This window comes from Euleptes europaea, chromosome 14 (assembly GCF_029931775.1).
Source record: "Euleptes europaea isolate rEulEur1 chromosome 14, rEulEur1.hap1, whole genome shotgun sequence".
NCBI classification, from domain to species: Eukaryota; Metazoa; Chordata; class Lepidosauria; order Squamata; family Sphaerodactylidae; genus Euleptes; species Euleptes europaea.
The window spans coordinates 30,189,855-30,205,159 of NC_079325.1; the positions used below are offsets into that span (position 1 = coordinate 30,189,855).

The window sequence follows — 15,305 nt, forward strand, 5'->3', positions numbered from 1 at the left end:
AAAAAGGTTGAGAACCACTGGTTGAGAGAATGCACTTTCAGTTCAGGCAGACCATTATGCCCCAAGCGTGCGTGTCCTGGCATTGGTCCCAGAGTCCTCTCTGCAAATGCACAGTTATTCCATGGCAGGGGGGTGCAGGGGCTCATCCAAGCTGAAATGAAAAGGTTTTTACAAAGGTAGAAAGCTGCTTTAAAAAAAACAAAAACTACTGTTCTAGGACAACGACGTGTTTTCGTTGCTGCAATGCTGCCTCATCCTTCCTCAGAAGGAACTTTACCTGCTCTTAGTTGGTGCTGCAATTTCCCAGCTCTCAGTGACTAAAAGGATCCCCCCCCCACAAGCACTGATGAGGTTTCCCTTTTCTTATTGGTCAGCATGTATTTTTTTTAAAAATTTTTAATTGACCTTGGTGGAAGGAAATGTCCATTGTTGCTGGGTCTGTTACTGTGGGAGTTGCATGCTGACTTTTCACATTTCTCCCCCTCTCTTTGCTGGAGGTAAGGTTGACCTCCCCTTCATGGAGTTGGCTTTGAATACATAGGGGAGCAGAAGGGCAGTGCTGCTTTTCACAAGTGTTGTGAAGTGGTTCTGAAGAGTACATCCCAAGGTTGCTCTGTACAATTGGGCAGGTTTTCCTTGCCCTCTGATCACTGGACTGCAGTATTCTGCCTTCGCACCTCTGCTTTTCCCCCATGTCAAAGGGTATTTAAAAAAGGTCATATTAAGCGATGTTGATGTGTTTGAAGTGGGCTTGTTGTGATTTTTAGGTTCCCCAAAGGAGGCCTTCTCAAAACCTCACAATGTTTTCTTTTAATTGAGTTAACCTGTTCCCCTGCTTTGGTGCCGCCTTTCTTAGTTGCAGCGTCATTCTCTTCGTGAGCGATCCCAGCCAATCAGCGATCGCCCACTGAGCATAATAATATCACAGAGCTGTGTAGCCTTTTGGGTTCAGCTGTGGAATGATGCCATTGAACAAAGCTGATCCGGCGCAAAGGCAGCGTTTCCTGGGCTAAACACGGCTAATCCCAGCTGCCTGCACATGGCAGGGTAAAAGCAATTGGCCATCCAAACATTTCTGTCCCCTTTCCGCTTGATCCCAGAAAGATTATCGAAAGGGGGTGGAGTGATTTTCACTGCTGGAAATGTTTGCTTCTTCTCTTCTGGGCGATGTGAAGCAAATGATCATCCTTTGACACTGGTCCAGATCGTAACTCAGCGCACACCCTTTTTGAAATGCAACGGTGAGTGTTCTGCTTCAACTTGTAACTAGGAGGAGTGACAGCGAAGCCACAGGATTGATTCAAAGAGACCAAAAACCTCTGAAAGGTCAATGCTTGCCACGCTGCTGATCCTGGGAGAGAACCAGCCTGGGCTTTGCCCAAGTGGCCCACCTGTTTGTATGCTATCCTTTTTACAGGTACTGTGACAGTTGCATCAAATTTCAGAGGCCTTTCTGCCTATAGCCATAATGGGGGTCTCTCTCACGCGACTGCTGTATGTGGGATATTTTCAAAACTCTCCTCAGCCAAAGAGGTAATTGGGAGGAGGGGCAGGTGGAGACTCAGAGGGGGATCTACTTCTGGTCAGGCCCACACAGCAGGAAATGGAGGGGGGGGGAAAGGCCCAGATATTTTGCAATGGACCAGAAAGGCCTGTTGGGCAGCCCTGGATAGCAGCATACCTCAAAATACTTGCTGCTGGAGACAGGCGGCAGGGGGCACAGTGGCATGCTTTCTGGGGATGCCCCTGCCTGGCTGCTGTGGGGAAGAGGGTGCTGGCTTTGGTGGACCTTTGGCCTTCACCAGCAGGAGCTGTGTCCTTTCCTCCCCTCTGCCTTTTCTGGGCACCCTTCAATGTTGCTGCTATCTTTGAAGTTTCCCAAAAAACCTTTATAGGGTCGTACGTATGATTCCCCACTTCTCCAGCATGTCATAGTGGTAGCTGGCGGCAACTGTGCCCTGTATTGGCTTGGTAGTTGGCGCTCTGTAGTAAAATAGCAGCCTGCTAGGGTTACATGGCAAGTGGACCGCCCCATTGCCTTCCTGTAGCTTGAAACAAGGCTGATGACCATGCACTGGAGCCTCTGTTGTGGTTGTGATTTGGTGCTGGCCAGGTAGCCCATTCCCCTTCCTGCTGCTGGCTAGCATTCCCCCCGGGCTCACTGTAGCAAGTGCCTCAGGTTCTCCAGGGACCTGTTTCCAGCAGAAGGGAGAACAGGAAAATTGCATGCTTCCACGAGGGGCTAGGTAGTTAAGTATGGGGCTGTTGCAGGCTTTGGGAGCAGGATGGGGGGATTCCACAAGCTAGGTTAGCTTTATAAAAGTGCAGGGTAGGGTTGCCAACTTCTAGGTGGGGTGTGGAGGTCTCCTGGAATTACAACTGATCTCCAGACTACAGAGATCATATTCCCTGGAGAAAATGGCCATTACATAGGGTGTGCTTTATGGCATTACATCCCTGCGGAGCTCCTTCCCCTCCCTAAACCCTGCCCTCCCCAGACTCCACTTCCCAAATCTGCAGGAATTTCCCAGTCTGGAGTTGGCTACCCTAGCACAGGCTTTTCATGCAGAAAGCAACAAAGCCAATCCTTAGTATCGCCAGGCAGCAAGAATGGGAAGGGCTTCTGCCTGAGGACTTGGTGAGCGACTGCCAGCCAAAAGGTAGACGGTATTGAGCTAGCTGGCCCAGCTGTTGGGCTTAATAGAAGGCAGCCTCATGTTCCAAGTGAAAGCATGGACCTGTCCTTTTATTTTTGCCTTTGAATTGCTCATTAAGGCTGCCCGTAACATTGCGGATCATTCCCTTGTGTTTGGTTCCTGGCCCAGACCATCTGCTCCGTTGTTGGGAGATGGATTGGCTCTGAAGTCTCAGGGGGATCGCTCCTTGCAGGAGTGGCTCCAGTAGCTAAAAACCACAGGAAGGTCTTATGATGAATGCATGGGTCCCAGATGTGGTCATATCCCATTACCACATTCCATCATAAGGAGCACTGAGGCTTCTAGGCTTGTTGCTTCAGTAGGCTTGTTTTGTCTCTTCTTGGCAATGTTAGCCTTTTTTCTACATGATGACAAAGCAATATTGCAGCCTGGAAGCATCATCCTTTTCAAAGGGTCTCTTCTGTTTTTTTTGCCTGATGGCTTCAAAGCCTTGTCTGTGCTTCTGCCTGACTCTTCTCCCCCCCCTTTTCTGTACATGTAATTTTGTGTCTTGAAATAAACATGCACAGATGCCAAAGCCTCTTCCTTGCCTTCTGGATGGTTGATTTTATGTAGTCTGGGCGAAGGGGTCTGACTTTATTCATAGCTGAGTGTGAGCAAGGAGCTGCACCCCTTGACGCCCGCTCTGCTGCCTGGGAAGGACTTTAGTTGGGGGGGGGTACCCCCTGCAGCACCATGGGACAGAGCAGTGTGAGTGGCAGCACCCCGCCCACCTGCACCATCATCTGATGGGGACCCCTCTTCTCCCCCTTCCCCAACAGAGCCACCCTTGCCTCTTGCCAGTTAGCTGCACAGTTAGCAGACTCTCAGTGCAGATGCAAGGGCAGCTTCCAAGATGGAGCTAGACTGCTGCACAGCTGCTTGGCAGGTGCCTCGGGATGACTGTGGGGAGATGCTGCTCCTGCTGAATCTGCCTGCCATTAGGTTTTTGGTGTCCCCACTTAGCCTGCTGGGGGTAAAGTGTAGATGACTGGGGAAGGCACTGGCAAACCACCCCACAAACCAAGTCTGCCTAGTAAATGTCGGGATGTGACGTCACCCCATGGGTCAGGAATGACCAGGTGCTTACCTTTTTACTTAGCCTGGTCCCTGACTCAGGAAGGTGTATGTTTCAAGCTTTTTTTTTTTATACCTTTCGTTTCCTTATAAATGAGGCAGCTTACAACAATAAAAGGTAAAGGTCCCCTGTGCAAGCACTGGGTCATTCCTGACCCATGGGGTGACGTCACATCCCGACATTTCCAAGGCAGACTTTGTTTACGGGGTGGTTTGCCAGTGCCTTCCCCAGTCATCTTCCCTTTACCCCCAGCAAGCTGGGTTCTCATTTCACCGACCTCGGAAGGATGGAAGGCTGAGTCAACCTTGAGCCGATTATATGAAACCGACTTCCGTCAGGATCGAACTCAAGTTGTGAGCAAAGCTGCAGCTTACCACTCTGCACCATGGGTTGCCTTGTATGGCCAGAGCATCCCAGTTACCAGAAAACACTGAAAATGAGAGACTGAGTTCTCCATTTTGAGGGCTGACAGTATTTGCAAGCCACCCAGAAGGCTGAAATTTGGCATACAAATTCTAAAACTGGGATGCTAGAAATAGACTGGAAACAAGGCCATTAAAGAAAAAAACCTCTGGGCATTCAATTTACCTCCTGCTTCAAGCCAGGATTCTAGCACAGAGCAAGCAAAAGACTTGAAATACTGGGCTTGGGGATTTTGGGAGAGTGGGTATTTCCCATAGTAGCAAAGAATGCGCATCCATGCTTGCACGAGGCAGGACTCTTTGCCCCCCCCCCCCATGGCTTCTGTTATGGCAGCGTGGAGGGACAGCTGCTGTTAGAGAGTATTGCTTCATAAAAGCAAATAATTTAAAAAAAAAGAATCAGGTATGCTTTACAAACATACTTTAGTTCTCATCTGTTTCTGTGGAAATATAGGCAATAGCATTTTTTTAAAAAGAAGAAAAAAAAAAAGCAAACTCCCCAACTAAAGCAAGCTGGGGAACTGAATTGCTGCCTAACAGCCCCTTGTGTTCAAAAGACAGCAGAACATTAATTGTTGCTTTTTAGTTCTAAAAACAGTAATATAGATACAGCTGTTGCCCAAATGAAAAAAAAAATCATTCAGTTTGCACATAAATAAAAAATCAGCAGTTACAAATCACAAAGCGTGCTTCCTTTGTTCGTACAAGATACTGCCATATGTCCTAGCAGATGCCGTGTCAGAAGCAGGGAGAGAGGAATGACTCTTCTAAGTGGCCTCCTGTTTTGATAAGGTCTGGGGTTAATTAAAAACAACAACAAAACATTAAAAAATTGCTGTCTAATATAGCTTACATACCATAAAGGTTTTATTTAGTGGAGTGTAGTGGTTAAGAGTGGCGGACTCTATTCTGGAGAACCGGGTTCTCCTCCTCCACATGAAGCCTGCTGGGTGACCTTTGGCCAGTCCTAGTTCTCAGAACTCTCTCAGCCCACATGGTGGCAGGCAATGGCAAACCATACTTCTCTTGCCTAGAAAACCCTATGGGGTTGCCATAAGTCAGCTGTGATTTGATGGCAGACGCACAGGCCATTTATGCATGGGAGGTTTTGCCTTGAGTTTGCCACTGTCTAGCTGCACATTTCCCCCTTCCAAATTCTCAAAACTCAAAAATAAGCCCCCATGCAGAGTTTTGAGAATTTGGTTGGGGGAGATGTGCATCTAGAGAGCTGCAAATCCAAGGCAAAACCTCCCATGCATAAATGGCCACAGAGTGGTTGGACAGTGACTATGGAGAGCCAAGTTCAAATGGCTGAAGGTTTACTGGTTATGGTTGGGCCAGTTCTGCTCCCTCTCAGCCTAACCTTTTTAACAGGCTTGTTATTAAGATAAAATGGGCTCATTGGAGGATGGGGAAGCTAAAAATAATAACACAACAAATTGGCTCAGGTTGCAGTCCTAAGCGCACTTATCTGCAAGTAAGCCCCATTGTACCTACTTCTGAGTAAATATACACAGGACTACTGAAAGCCTACTTATGCTTCTTTGTGTTATATTTTATTTCAATAGTGGAGGACTATTAGGAGCTCTGCACTGGGGCTTCCCCCCTTTGTTTTCATGTGAAGTTGGTCTTGGCTATAGTCAATGCTATCAATTGTGGTTGAAATCAGAGGGCCTGTGTAATGGTGAGAAGACTTGGGAGGGCCGTTTCCTTACCCATCCCATTTGGAGGTTCTGTTTCTGAAGTCAATTTGACAGCAAGGTGGGGGTCAAGGGAAGATTCTACTTATGGACATCAGGACCAGTTCGAAGGTACATGGTGACATTTGGAGATCTGAGTTACAGCAGACACGGTAGCGACCAAGTTTCATGTTGAGAGAGGTTTCTTTTCTTTCTTAGAGAAAGCAGGCATTTTGATGGAACCCTTCATTGGATTTATCAACTTCATGGCCAAGTAGCCCTGAGAAAAGAAGAAAGTGTCGTCAGGCAGAACATGGAGATGGGGCAGGAAAGGCAGAGAGCGAGTGGACAGAACCACAGCCCGTCCTTCTATCTGTGGGATGACTCACAGCCATGGGGAAGCGGTTGAGCCCCTCCACTTCAAGTCCCTAGCTCCTTTGTGGGCCAAATTCCCCATCCCCTCAGCAGAGGACTCACTGGGGCTGAGTAGATGAAGGTAGCAAACAACAAGAACAGCAGCAGGAAGCAGAAGCAGATTAAGATCTTCCACTTGCTCTTCTGCCAGATGATGTACTTGATGCTCTTCATTGGGGCTGTGAACCACAGGAAGGATGTCGCTGGCCTCCTGGTCAGAGGGAGGACAATGGATATGAAGATATTGTCAGACTTCAGATATGACAGCTGCTCACAGCTTCCACCCCCTTCCCCTGCCACTGGCAGCCAACATGGGTGAACATGGCTGGAAAAAAAGGATGCTTTAATGCTCGAAACCCGATAGTGCCTGTTGGCAACTCTATTTGCTTCTGCCCCCCCCCCCCCGAGGCTCCGAAATGGAGGGCACTTCCACATGGCGGTCTTACTCTGGCGGCTTCAGGACTGGGTTCATATTTGGCTCCTCCCTTCCTTTCCCAGCCGGCCGCTCTTCGGCCTCCTTTCCTGTCAGCAGCTCCAGTGACATTTCAACCTTCCCCTAGAAAGGCAGAGAGGCAAAGTCACAACGGAGGGAGGGAGGCTCCCCAGTAGGGTTGCCTGTCTCCAGGTGGTGGCTGGAGAACTCCGGCTCTTACAACTGATCTCCAGGCACAGAGATCAATTCCCCTGGAGAAAATGGCCACTTTGGACTCTATGTCATAATACCCCACTGAAGTCCCTTCCCTCCCCAAACCCCACCCTCTTCAGGCTCCACCCCCAAAATCTCCAAGTATTTCCCAACCTGGAACTGGCAGCCCTGTTCCCCAGGGCGAGTTCACCACCAAGTAGGCTGGTGTGTTTGTGTTGTCTCAACTGGCAGCCCTGTTCCCCAGGGCGAGTTCACCACCAAGTAGGCTGGTGTGTTTGTGTTGTCTCATCTCCTCCCCTGCCCCTCCCAGTTGCAGTCTTTCTTTCCTTCTTTGCTCCTATGACCTGTAGGTCCCGAGCAGTTATTTCATAGAGGAAAATATGACGGAAAGATATTTGGCCACAGCTAATGTTACATTTGGGTCTCTATCCATCAGCAAAAGGGGTCTATTTTGTCTCTTGTTATGGGGGCAGGAATTCTCGCCAATATGGGGGCAATCCATTTATCTCAGTGGTGTTTAAATAGGGGGCATTCCTTCCGTTCCTTTATCCCTTAGAAGCTCCTTGATCTTGAGCAACATAAATCTAATGTTTGAGGGATATAAGGACTGAAATCTTGTCACTGACAATGTAGCCTTGGGATACCTGTCACTTAGTTAAAAAGGCATTATGTCAGAAACAGGCATTAGATTTATATGTTAAAAGGGGAGAGGTATCACGTGATCGAAGTTCCTCATAGAAGCGGCATTCCAAGAGGGCATGAGCTAATGAATCAATAGAGCCAGAAGAGCAAGGACAGGTCCTGTCTGGGTATGGTATATTCAAAATTCTGCCCTGAATAACCATAGAGGGGTTAGCATTCAGTCTAGCTAAACAGAAGGCTCTAGAAAGACGAGGAGTTGTCAGATAGTAAGTATAAGTGGGCAAACCGTGTGGTGGTGGTATTCCGAAAAACTGAGATGAAGAGTTTCCATCATCTTATGAGATGATGTGTCAATTTTCTTTGAATTGCACGAGCAAAGTCTGTCAGCGTATGGTAGATTTCTGTATCTTCCGTTTAATACTGCTGAGTGCAGCATTTAAACGGGCGAGTATAAAGGTTCATTGGAAGGAAGGGGCTGTCAGGTTGTAAAAGTATAGTGAAGTTAGCAAAGGGGGAGGAATGCCAAAGAATTGAGTGGAACATACTCTCCGTGGAAGAGTATGGAAGGCACGCATTTCCAGTTGCAGTCATGCTATCACTATTTGCATTGTGGGTTTAGATGGATGGCTACATGGTGTGTACTCAGGGGTTAGGGCTGGGGAAAATGGAACACAGAGGATAGAGCCTGGGTGGCTTGCAGGTGAAACCCCCCCTCCCAGTTCCTCTGTCAGCCATCATTGTCTGCCTTCTGTTGCTAGCCAGCCAGCCAGGCTCACAAGGCCAGGGCTTCGCTTGAGCACAATGTCTTCTGTTTCCTTACTGAGACCCTCCGTTTGTCTTCCTCACACACAATGCACGGCCACCAGCCCCTCAAGTTCTTTTGCGCAAATAAAGAGATCCGCTTGGGCTTCTTGCGGTGAAAAGGATTAGAGTCTTGGCCGCCCTCTTGCAACATTTTCACGGTGCAGTCCCGGGGCCGTTTGGCAGGTCGTGGAATGCTGGTCAGGTTGAGCTCCAGAACTCCTGTAGGCAAAAAGGTATGCTTGGTAGAAGACAGAGGGGATTTGGTCTGTGGTCTCCTAACTGTAGGCAATGGGCTTCCAAATTTCCAGTCTTCAGCACTAGCTTCCTACAGCAATGCTTGCGCTGCCACACAACTCCAGCGTGTTACAGAGAATTGGGGGACATGTTCTGGGGCATGTGATCAGTTTATGTCAGGTCTTGACTAGGCCTGTATCTTGCATAGGAAGCCCACAAATGGCACTTGATCAGTTTACATGGATTAAGAGTGAGGGAAAAGGATGAAAACTTCAAAAACTACCCTCAAATCAGTGTTCAGTGTGCCCCCCAAATATTTTGAGATTACTGTCTTCATCAAGGCTAACAAGGAGTACACACCTGCATAAAAAGCAGACAATTGTAAAATGAGAGTAAATAGAAATGATATTCTTTTGATCTAGTATTTATTGTAAAAGAAACATTGCAAATTCTTTAAAATAAACGTTGCTTACTCCTGATAAACAGACACACACATTGGGACACAGTGAACATCAGTTTTGGAGTACCTTTTGAGCTCCTCCTTTTGGGTTTTTTTTTTCTTCCTGTATTAGTCCCCCACCTTTCCTAGTTGATGCTCTGGTTGAATTGTGAACAAGCCCTAGAGCATGGGTTCTCAACAAGGGGGGAATTTTAGGGTTCCGGGGGGGGGGATTGGGACCACTAGCAAAGTGTGATGTCCTGTAGATTATGTACAATCTGTAAAATTGTAGTTTGTTTTTAATTTAATCTTCGACATTCAATAAAGTTTATCACTATCTTGGGAAAAGGGGACTTATATTCTGAACAATGGCAAAAGGGGGGAATGCAGCAAAAAAGGTTGAGAGCCGCTGCCCTAGAGCATGCCCCCCAAATCTTCTGCAACATCCAGGGCTTCCTAGGCAAACAAATTAATCGAGAAACAGTTCCCTGAACACCCACAGCAGGGCTAGCTGCTAAGGATGGTAAAGTGGGCCATTCACCAGGGGCTACAGGTTGGTAAAGGCAGTGCCAGCATGCTCCAGAAAGTCAAAGGCAGTGTGTCCAACTCCTTGATGGCACACTCTTCACCTTTACCAGGTTCAGGGGGGCTCATTACAAGTGCTGTGCCTAACAGTCCCCCAGAATCCTGAAGGCTGTTTGAAAGTCATTGGCTAAAGCTTATGGAGTGGACATTAACAGATCAGTTCTTCATGTGCCTTCTGTCTTGGACATGCGAGGCAGTATGTTGCAGTTAAATGGCAGGAGGAATTATCCAAAGGGAAACAAAAATATGTCTTTGGAAATATTCATGGAAATGTTTTTTTTAATTTGTTCGACCCGAAGCGTGGAGAAGGACTTCAGTGGAATTTGCAAAGTGGGAAATCAATATTTTCTGTTAGGACAAGGAAAAAGCTTTATGGGGAGGAGTCAGGAAGGGCCACTTGCCACCTTGAGACAAAAATGTCCTCCTTACCCAGAAAATCATCAGCTGAGAACTTGTCATTATCCCAAATCTGGATGATCAGCTTGGGGGGCACTTTCTGCATGGTTTCGTCCAGACTCCAGAAATGTTGCTGCAAAGTTATTTGGGAAAAAAACACATCTGAACCCGCAGAGCTACAATGGCCATAGTTAAACTGTGGAACTCCCTGCCCCAGGATGTGGTGATGAGCTGCCAACTTGGAAGGCTTTAAGAAGGGAGTGGACATGTTCGTGGAGGAGAGGGTTATCCATGGCTACTAGTAAAAATGGATACTAGTCAGGATGCATTTCAGAGTGGCCCACTGAAAGCAATGCAACAGGCACAAATGTCTGTATTCTGATGCGCCTTTGGATGTGCATGGAGTTACGACTGCAGCTGTTGATTCAGAAGGGGGTGTACATGGGGATCTTCTTAGTTAGATTTGGGCAACACAGTGGGGGCTTTCTTAGCTGCGAGAAAGTCAACACACAACTCACCTTAGAGTAGGGTTGCCAGGTCCCTCTCAGCTATCAGCGGGAGGTTTTGGGGGTGGAGCCCGAGGAGGGAGAGGTTTGGGGAGTGGAGGGACTTCAATGCCATAGAGTCCAATTGCCAAAGCGGCCATTTTCTCCAGGTGAACTGATCTCTATCGGCTGGAGATCAGTTGTAATAGCAGGAGATCTTCTGCTATTACCTGGAGGTTGGCAACCCTACCTTAGAGAAAGGCCAGAGCCTTTCAAAAATAATGTAAAACACTCAAGATCAGTTTCTACCCACCTTCTTGGTGAGGACGCAGACCTGCTCCATGGGTAGATAGTCCATGGTAAACACAAACCTCCAGTTGAAGTTGCCTTCTCCTGCCATAGACCTGTAGTGGACATCCGTCTTCTGCTTGTCCTCTTCCAGGCCATCCAGCCACCTGAAACCAGAACACAGAAGGGGATGTTGGCCTCACCCACTGGAATTCTTTTGCCCCATCCCAGATTGTGGGGTGCAGCTGGGCACTCCAGGTATAAAAAAGCTGCCTTGTGCAATCCTGCTACCACCTTTGGGAGAGATGTCCCTGTCCTTCCACAGACCTTGCGCAAAATGAAGGTAGGAGTGGCCAGCACAATGGAATAACAAGTGCCCCGTGGTGTCATCATCCTCATGGTGTATGATCTAGCCCTTGTCTCCGTCTGCTAGGGACCGTTTCCAGAACGTTGGGTGATGTGCAGTTATATCCAATGCTAAAAGCGGGGTGGGATGCCACTTTTTTTTCAGGTGGCCCTAAAACCATTCGAATCCTTTTTCAACAGATTAGACCATCCCAGGAGGAGCAGGGTCATACCAGTAATGCAAAAAGTCATCAGGAAACTGTTTCATGCTCAAGCCTGGCCTGTCTGGGCAAGAATAGCTGGGAATAAGTTCCGCTGAGTTTAGGGCTTCACCTACTGGAAGAAGATGAAACTGTCTCTAGGCAAGGCTGGATGGAAATGGCATTAGAGCTGCTCTGTTTATCCTTGCCCTGGAGGCCACAGTTGTTTTCGGAGTGCTGGGAGTGGGAGAGTCTGATGAGGCCTACTCTGGGAGACACAGTTTATTGGGGCTTCACTTTTTGGAGGAAGTTGCCTCCCTTGTGCCTGCCTCCCTCTCTCACCTCCACAAACAGCTCTAGTCTGGCGAAGGCAAGAAGATGGAGGAAGAGGGTTGGTTTTTATATGCCGACTTTCTCTACCCCTTAAGGAAGATTCAAACTGGCTTACAATCACCTTCCCTTTCCCTCCACACAACAGACACCCTGTGAGGTAGGTCGGGCTGAGAGAACTGTGACTAGCCCAAGGTCACCCAGCTGGCTTCATGTGTAGGAGTGGGGAAACAAACACAGTTCACCAGATTAGCGTCCGCCACTCACGTGGAGGAGTGGGGAATCAAACCCGGTTCTCCAGATTAGAGTCCACCGCTCCAAACCACCGCTCTTAACCACTACACCATGCTGGCTCTCCCTAGTCTAATCTGCTGGACTTGCTGAAATGAGCACTGTGGGTGAGAAAGGGACATCCTCATACTATCTGGAATCCTCCTTATTCTGCCCCCTGAAGTGAGAAACTGCATAGAATTACACAACCAAACTATCTCGAACCTTCTTTGAAGGTATGCCATATCTAGTATTAGGCCATGTTCATCAATATTTTTGGTTTGGTTTATAGTAACTCTATTTGTGGTAATTATTATATACCAAAAGATGGTGAATAGATTGCAGGCTGAACAAAGCCTGGCCCAATTTGAAACAAAACTATCCCTGCTTCCCATTTTTCCAAACTCTGAGCACTCCAGTACAATTTCCTTGAAATTTTATCACTGTGGAGTCTTTTGAGTCTCAGAATCCCTCTCTTCCCAACCTGGATGAGGGTCAGGCAAAATAATATTCTGGAAGATCCATGAACAGATCTCTAGCCTGTTTTTGTAATTAAACAAAAGCTGCAAGGAAATGGTGCTTTTCATCAGGGCTGTACATGGGGCAGAGGGTTAACCTCTTACTCATATGGCTTTCCTGACTTCACAAGGCTTCCAGGAGCTACTGTTTGGCCTGTTGCGGAAACATTCACACAGCATACAGTCAACCTGTATGTTTCCTCCAAAGGAGCACATAGCAGCTCAATGGGAGGAATGGTTTATGGTTGGGAAACCAGCACAGGGGTGGGGGAGACATCTAAGTTCTCTGTGCTGCAGTCCAAATCCCCCCCACCCCAAGCTACTACTTAAACATAAAAATGTGTTGGAGAGCCACAGTAGAGAAAGGAAAAATCGGAAGACAACAAGCAATGTGCCAGCAAACCAGAAAAGGTGACAGGTGACAGCTTTATTGTCATGTAAAACCCCTAGTGCTTCAATGTATGAGTTTCATCAGGGGGATCAGAGTTCCTTTGTTCTGAACCTTTCCACAGCTGATCCCCCTGATGAAGCATTACAATAAACTGTCACCTGTCACCTTTCCCCCCTTTTTTGGGTTTGGAGATCCACAGCGCAATCCATATAGGGCTGCCAAACTCCAGGCTGTAATGTTTGGTGCTCTTCACATTATAGATTTTTGCTGAGGAGGAAGAATTGGTGGCAACAAGATGAATGCAGGATCAGCTCAGCTGGCCTGATGTCACAGAGGGACAGGACAGGCAGTGGGGGAGAGAACAAAGGGTACAGAAAGCAGGAGGGGGGGGCTGAGAAGGCTTCAAAGGACAGAGCCTAGCAAAAGCAGGGATGGAAAGAAGAATGGATCAGATGCAGGAGAGGAAGCCGGTGGGAAGAGTCTGCCCATTATCTCCCTGAGTTCTTTCCTCTTTCAGAGGAGAAAGGAACATGGATCAAGTTGGAGCGATGGGGAGGGCTGTTCACATATCAGTTCATAATAGCTAGCCAAATCTTTAGCTCCAGACCTCCTCTTTTTGTATTATTGCTTTTGATAGTTGTGAACTGCCTCGTTTCTTTGAAGGAAGGCAACACTTTTCTTTGATGATTTTTTTTTAAATCTAAGTGAGGCATCAGATAACAACCTAAAAGAAAATTGGAATGGGATTGGTAGTGGATTCCCAGGCAGAAGTAAGGGCAATTATTTAGTAACTGGCCACTCAGTGCAACCCTAAATAGTGATTCCGCTTTCTCAGTCCACTGAAGTCAAGGGTGTAACTCAGGACTGCATTTGTCAGTCCTGCAGAGCAAAAAGCGATGATTCACCCATCACCCATTGGCTTGGTACCCTTTAACATAAATGTCGCTCATCCTCTCTCCAAAAATATTCGTGTCCTCCAGGTCCACATCCTTTGTGTTCCAGATGATGCACCGGAGTTCAAACCTAGAGAGAAGAGGAGTTTTGGTTGCTGGTGGGTGTTTGGAGACATACCTTCCCTGCTGTACCCAAGCACCGGACCAGATCAGATTTCTACTGTACGGAGAGACTTTTCTGTGAGTCCCCCATGAGCATTCCAGGCTAGTTGACATAAGCTCCACAGTGTGTAGGATGGAGAAGCAAGAACACAGGATCCCTAATTGGTTGTTTTAAAGATTCGTGTAAGCTGCCTTGGGTGTCTTTCTCTTTTGGGCAGCAAAGCAGGATATACATTTTTTTAGATTAATAACCCATACTTCAAGTATAATGTCATGTGTGAGCTAATGTGGACATGTATATCCTGCCCATGTAATCCCATCTACCCCTTTTCGTGGCTTTCCCCTTCTGCCTGCACAGGGCCCAGGCAGGTACATAGCTTACACTTGTTCTTTTACACAGAGTGGGAACAGCATGTCGGATCCAAATTCCAGGTGATCATGCAAGCCCTCCCTCCCCTTGAGCCTGGCTTTTGCTGGGGTTATAAATTTAATAAAATAACAACAACAATCACATTGTGAAAGGAGAAGGAGTGTGATTAATACAAATGGGAAAGAAACATTGATAAGACAGATAACAATGCTCTGGTCTGTGAAACAGGACTTCCTATTAGTACACTTGGTTGGGAAGAGGTGGCTATTGGTAGCCAGACGGAGGCATTTGGACCTTGAATCCCATTTATGGCCTCTCAGGAAATCTTACTGAAAATCAGCTGGACAGGAGGGATTTTGATATGAATTTAAAGTGTTTCAGGTATGCATATTGACTTACGGCTTGGGTTTTCTTGGGGTGATATCAAAAGCAGGTCCTGGTTCACCTAAGCTTTCTGGGAAGACATCAACCCACAGCTGGACTTTACCCTGGATATAAGAAGGACGAAAAACGTATAAAGAAATCATCAGCACTACAGACTTGCTGGTGGGAAGGCTGTCCTTCTGGTCTTCTTACAAATTTTGCTACCTTGAAAAGTAGATCTCCTTTCCTCCCATCTCCACTAGCCCACAGTGAGAATGTTATACTACATCAGCTGGCCAGAATCACCTCCCCCTCTCTTAGGGTTGCCAGGTCATTCTTCGCCACTGGCGGGAGGTTTTTGAGGGTGGAGCCTGAGGAGGACAGGGTTTGGGGAGGGGAGGAACTTCAGTGCCATAGAATCCAATTGCAAAAGCGGCCATTTCTCCAGGGGAACTATATCAGCTGGAGACCAGTTGTAATAGCAGGAGATCTCCAGCTAGTATCTGGAGGTTGGCAACCTTACCCTCTGCATTCTAAAGGTGCTGGCAAGGAAGTAGAGAGAAAGTGGGCATGGAAATGACTTTTGTTAAGGTCTGAATGGTCTGAAGGCTTTGGACTGGCTTCAAGGAACTGTTCAAGGAACACATGTTCAGGC

General features: G+C 47.4%; 1 protein-coding gene across 1 annotated transcript in view; it reads right to left on the reverse strand.

Moving 5' to 3' along the window:
* Window positions 1-6,062: 6,062 nt before the first annotated feature.
* The window catches only part of FER1L5 (fer-1 like family member 5), a 71,669-nt gene continuing 62,426 nt past the window's right edge, over window positions 6,063-15,305 (reverse strand). The window contains exons 40-47 of the mRNA XM_056860080.1: window positions 14,687-14,775; window positions 13,790-13,885; window positions 10,834-10,975; window positions 10,069-10,168; window positions 8,398-8,600; window positions 6,736-6,845; window positions 6,353-6,500; window positions 6,063-6,155 (exon numbers count right to left, since the gene is read on the reverse strand). Of these exons, the coding sequence (XP_056716058.1) occupies window positions 6,063-6,155; window positions 6,353-6,500; window positions 6,736-6,845; window positions 8,398-8,600; window positions 10,069-10,168; window positions 10,834-10,975; window positions 13,790-13,885; window positions 14,687-14,775 (981 nt within the window). The remainder of the gene's footprint in view (window positions 6,156-6,352; window positions 6,501-6,735; window positions 6,846-8,397; window positions 8,601-10,068; window positions 10,169-10,833; window positions 10,976-13,789; window positions 13,886-14,686; window positions 14,776-15,305) is intronic.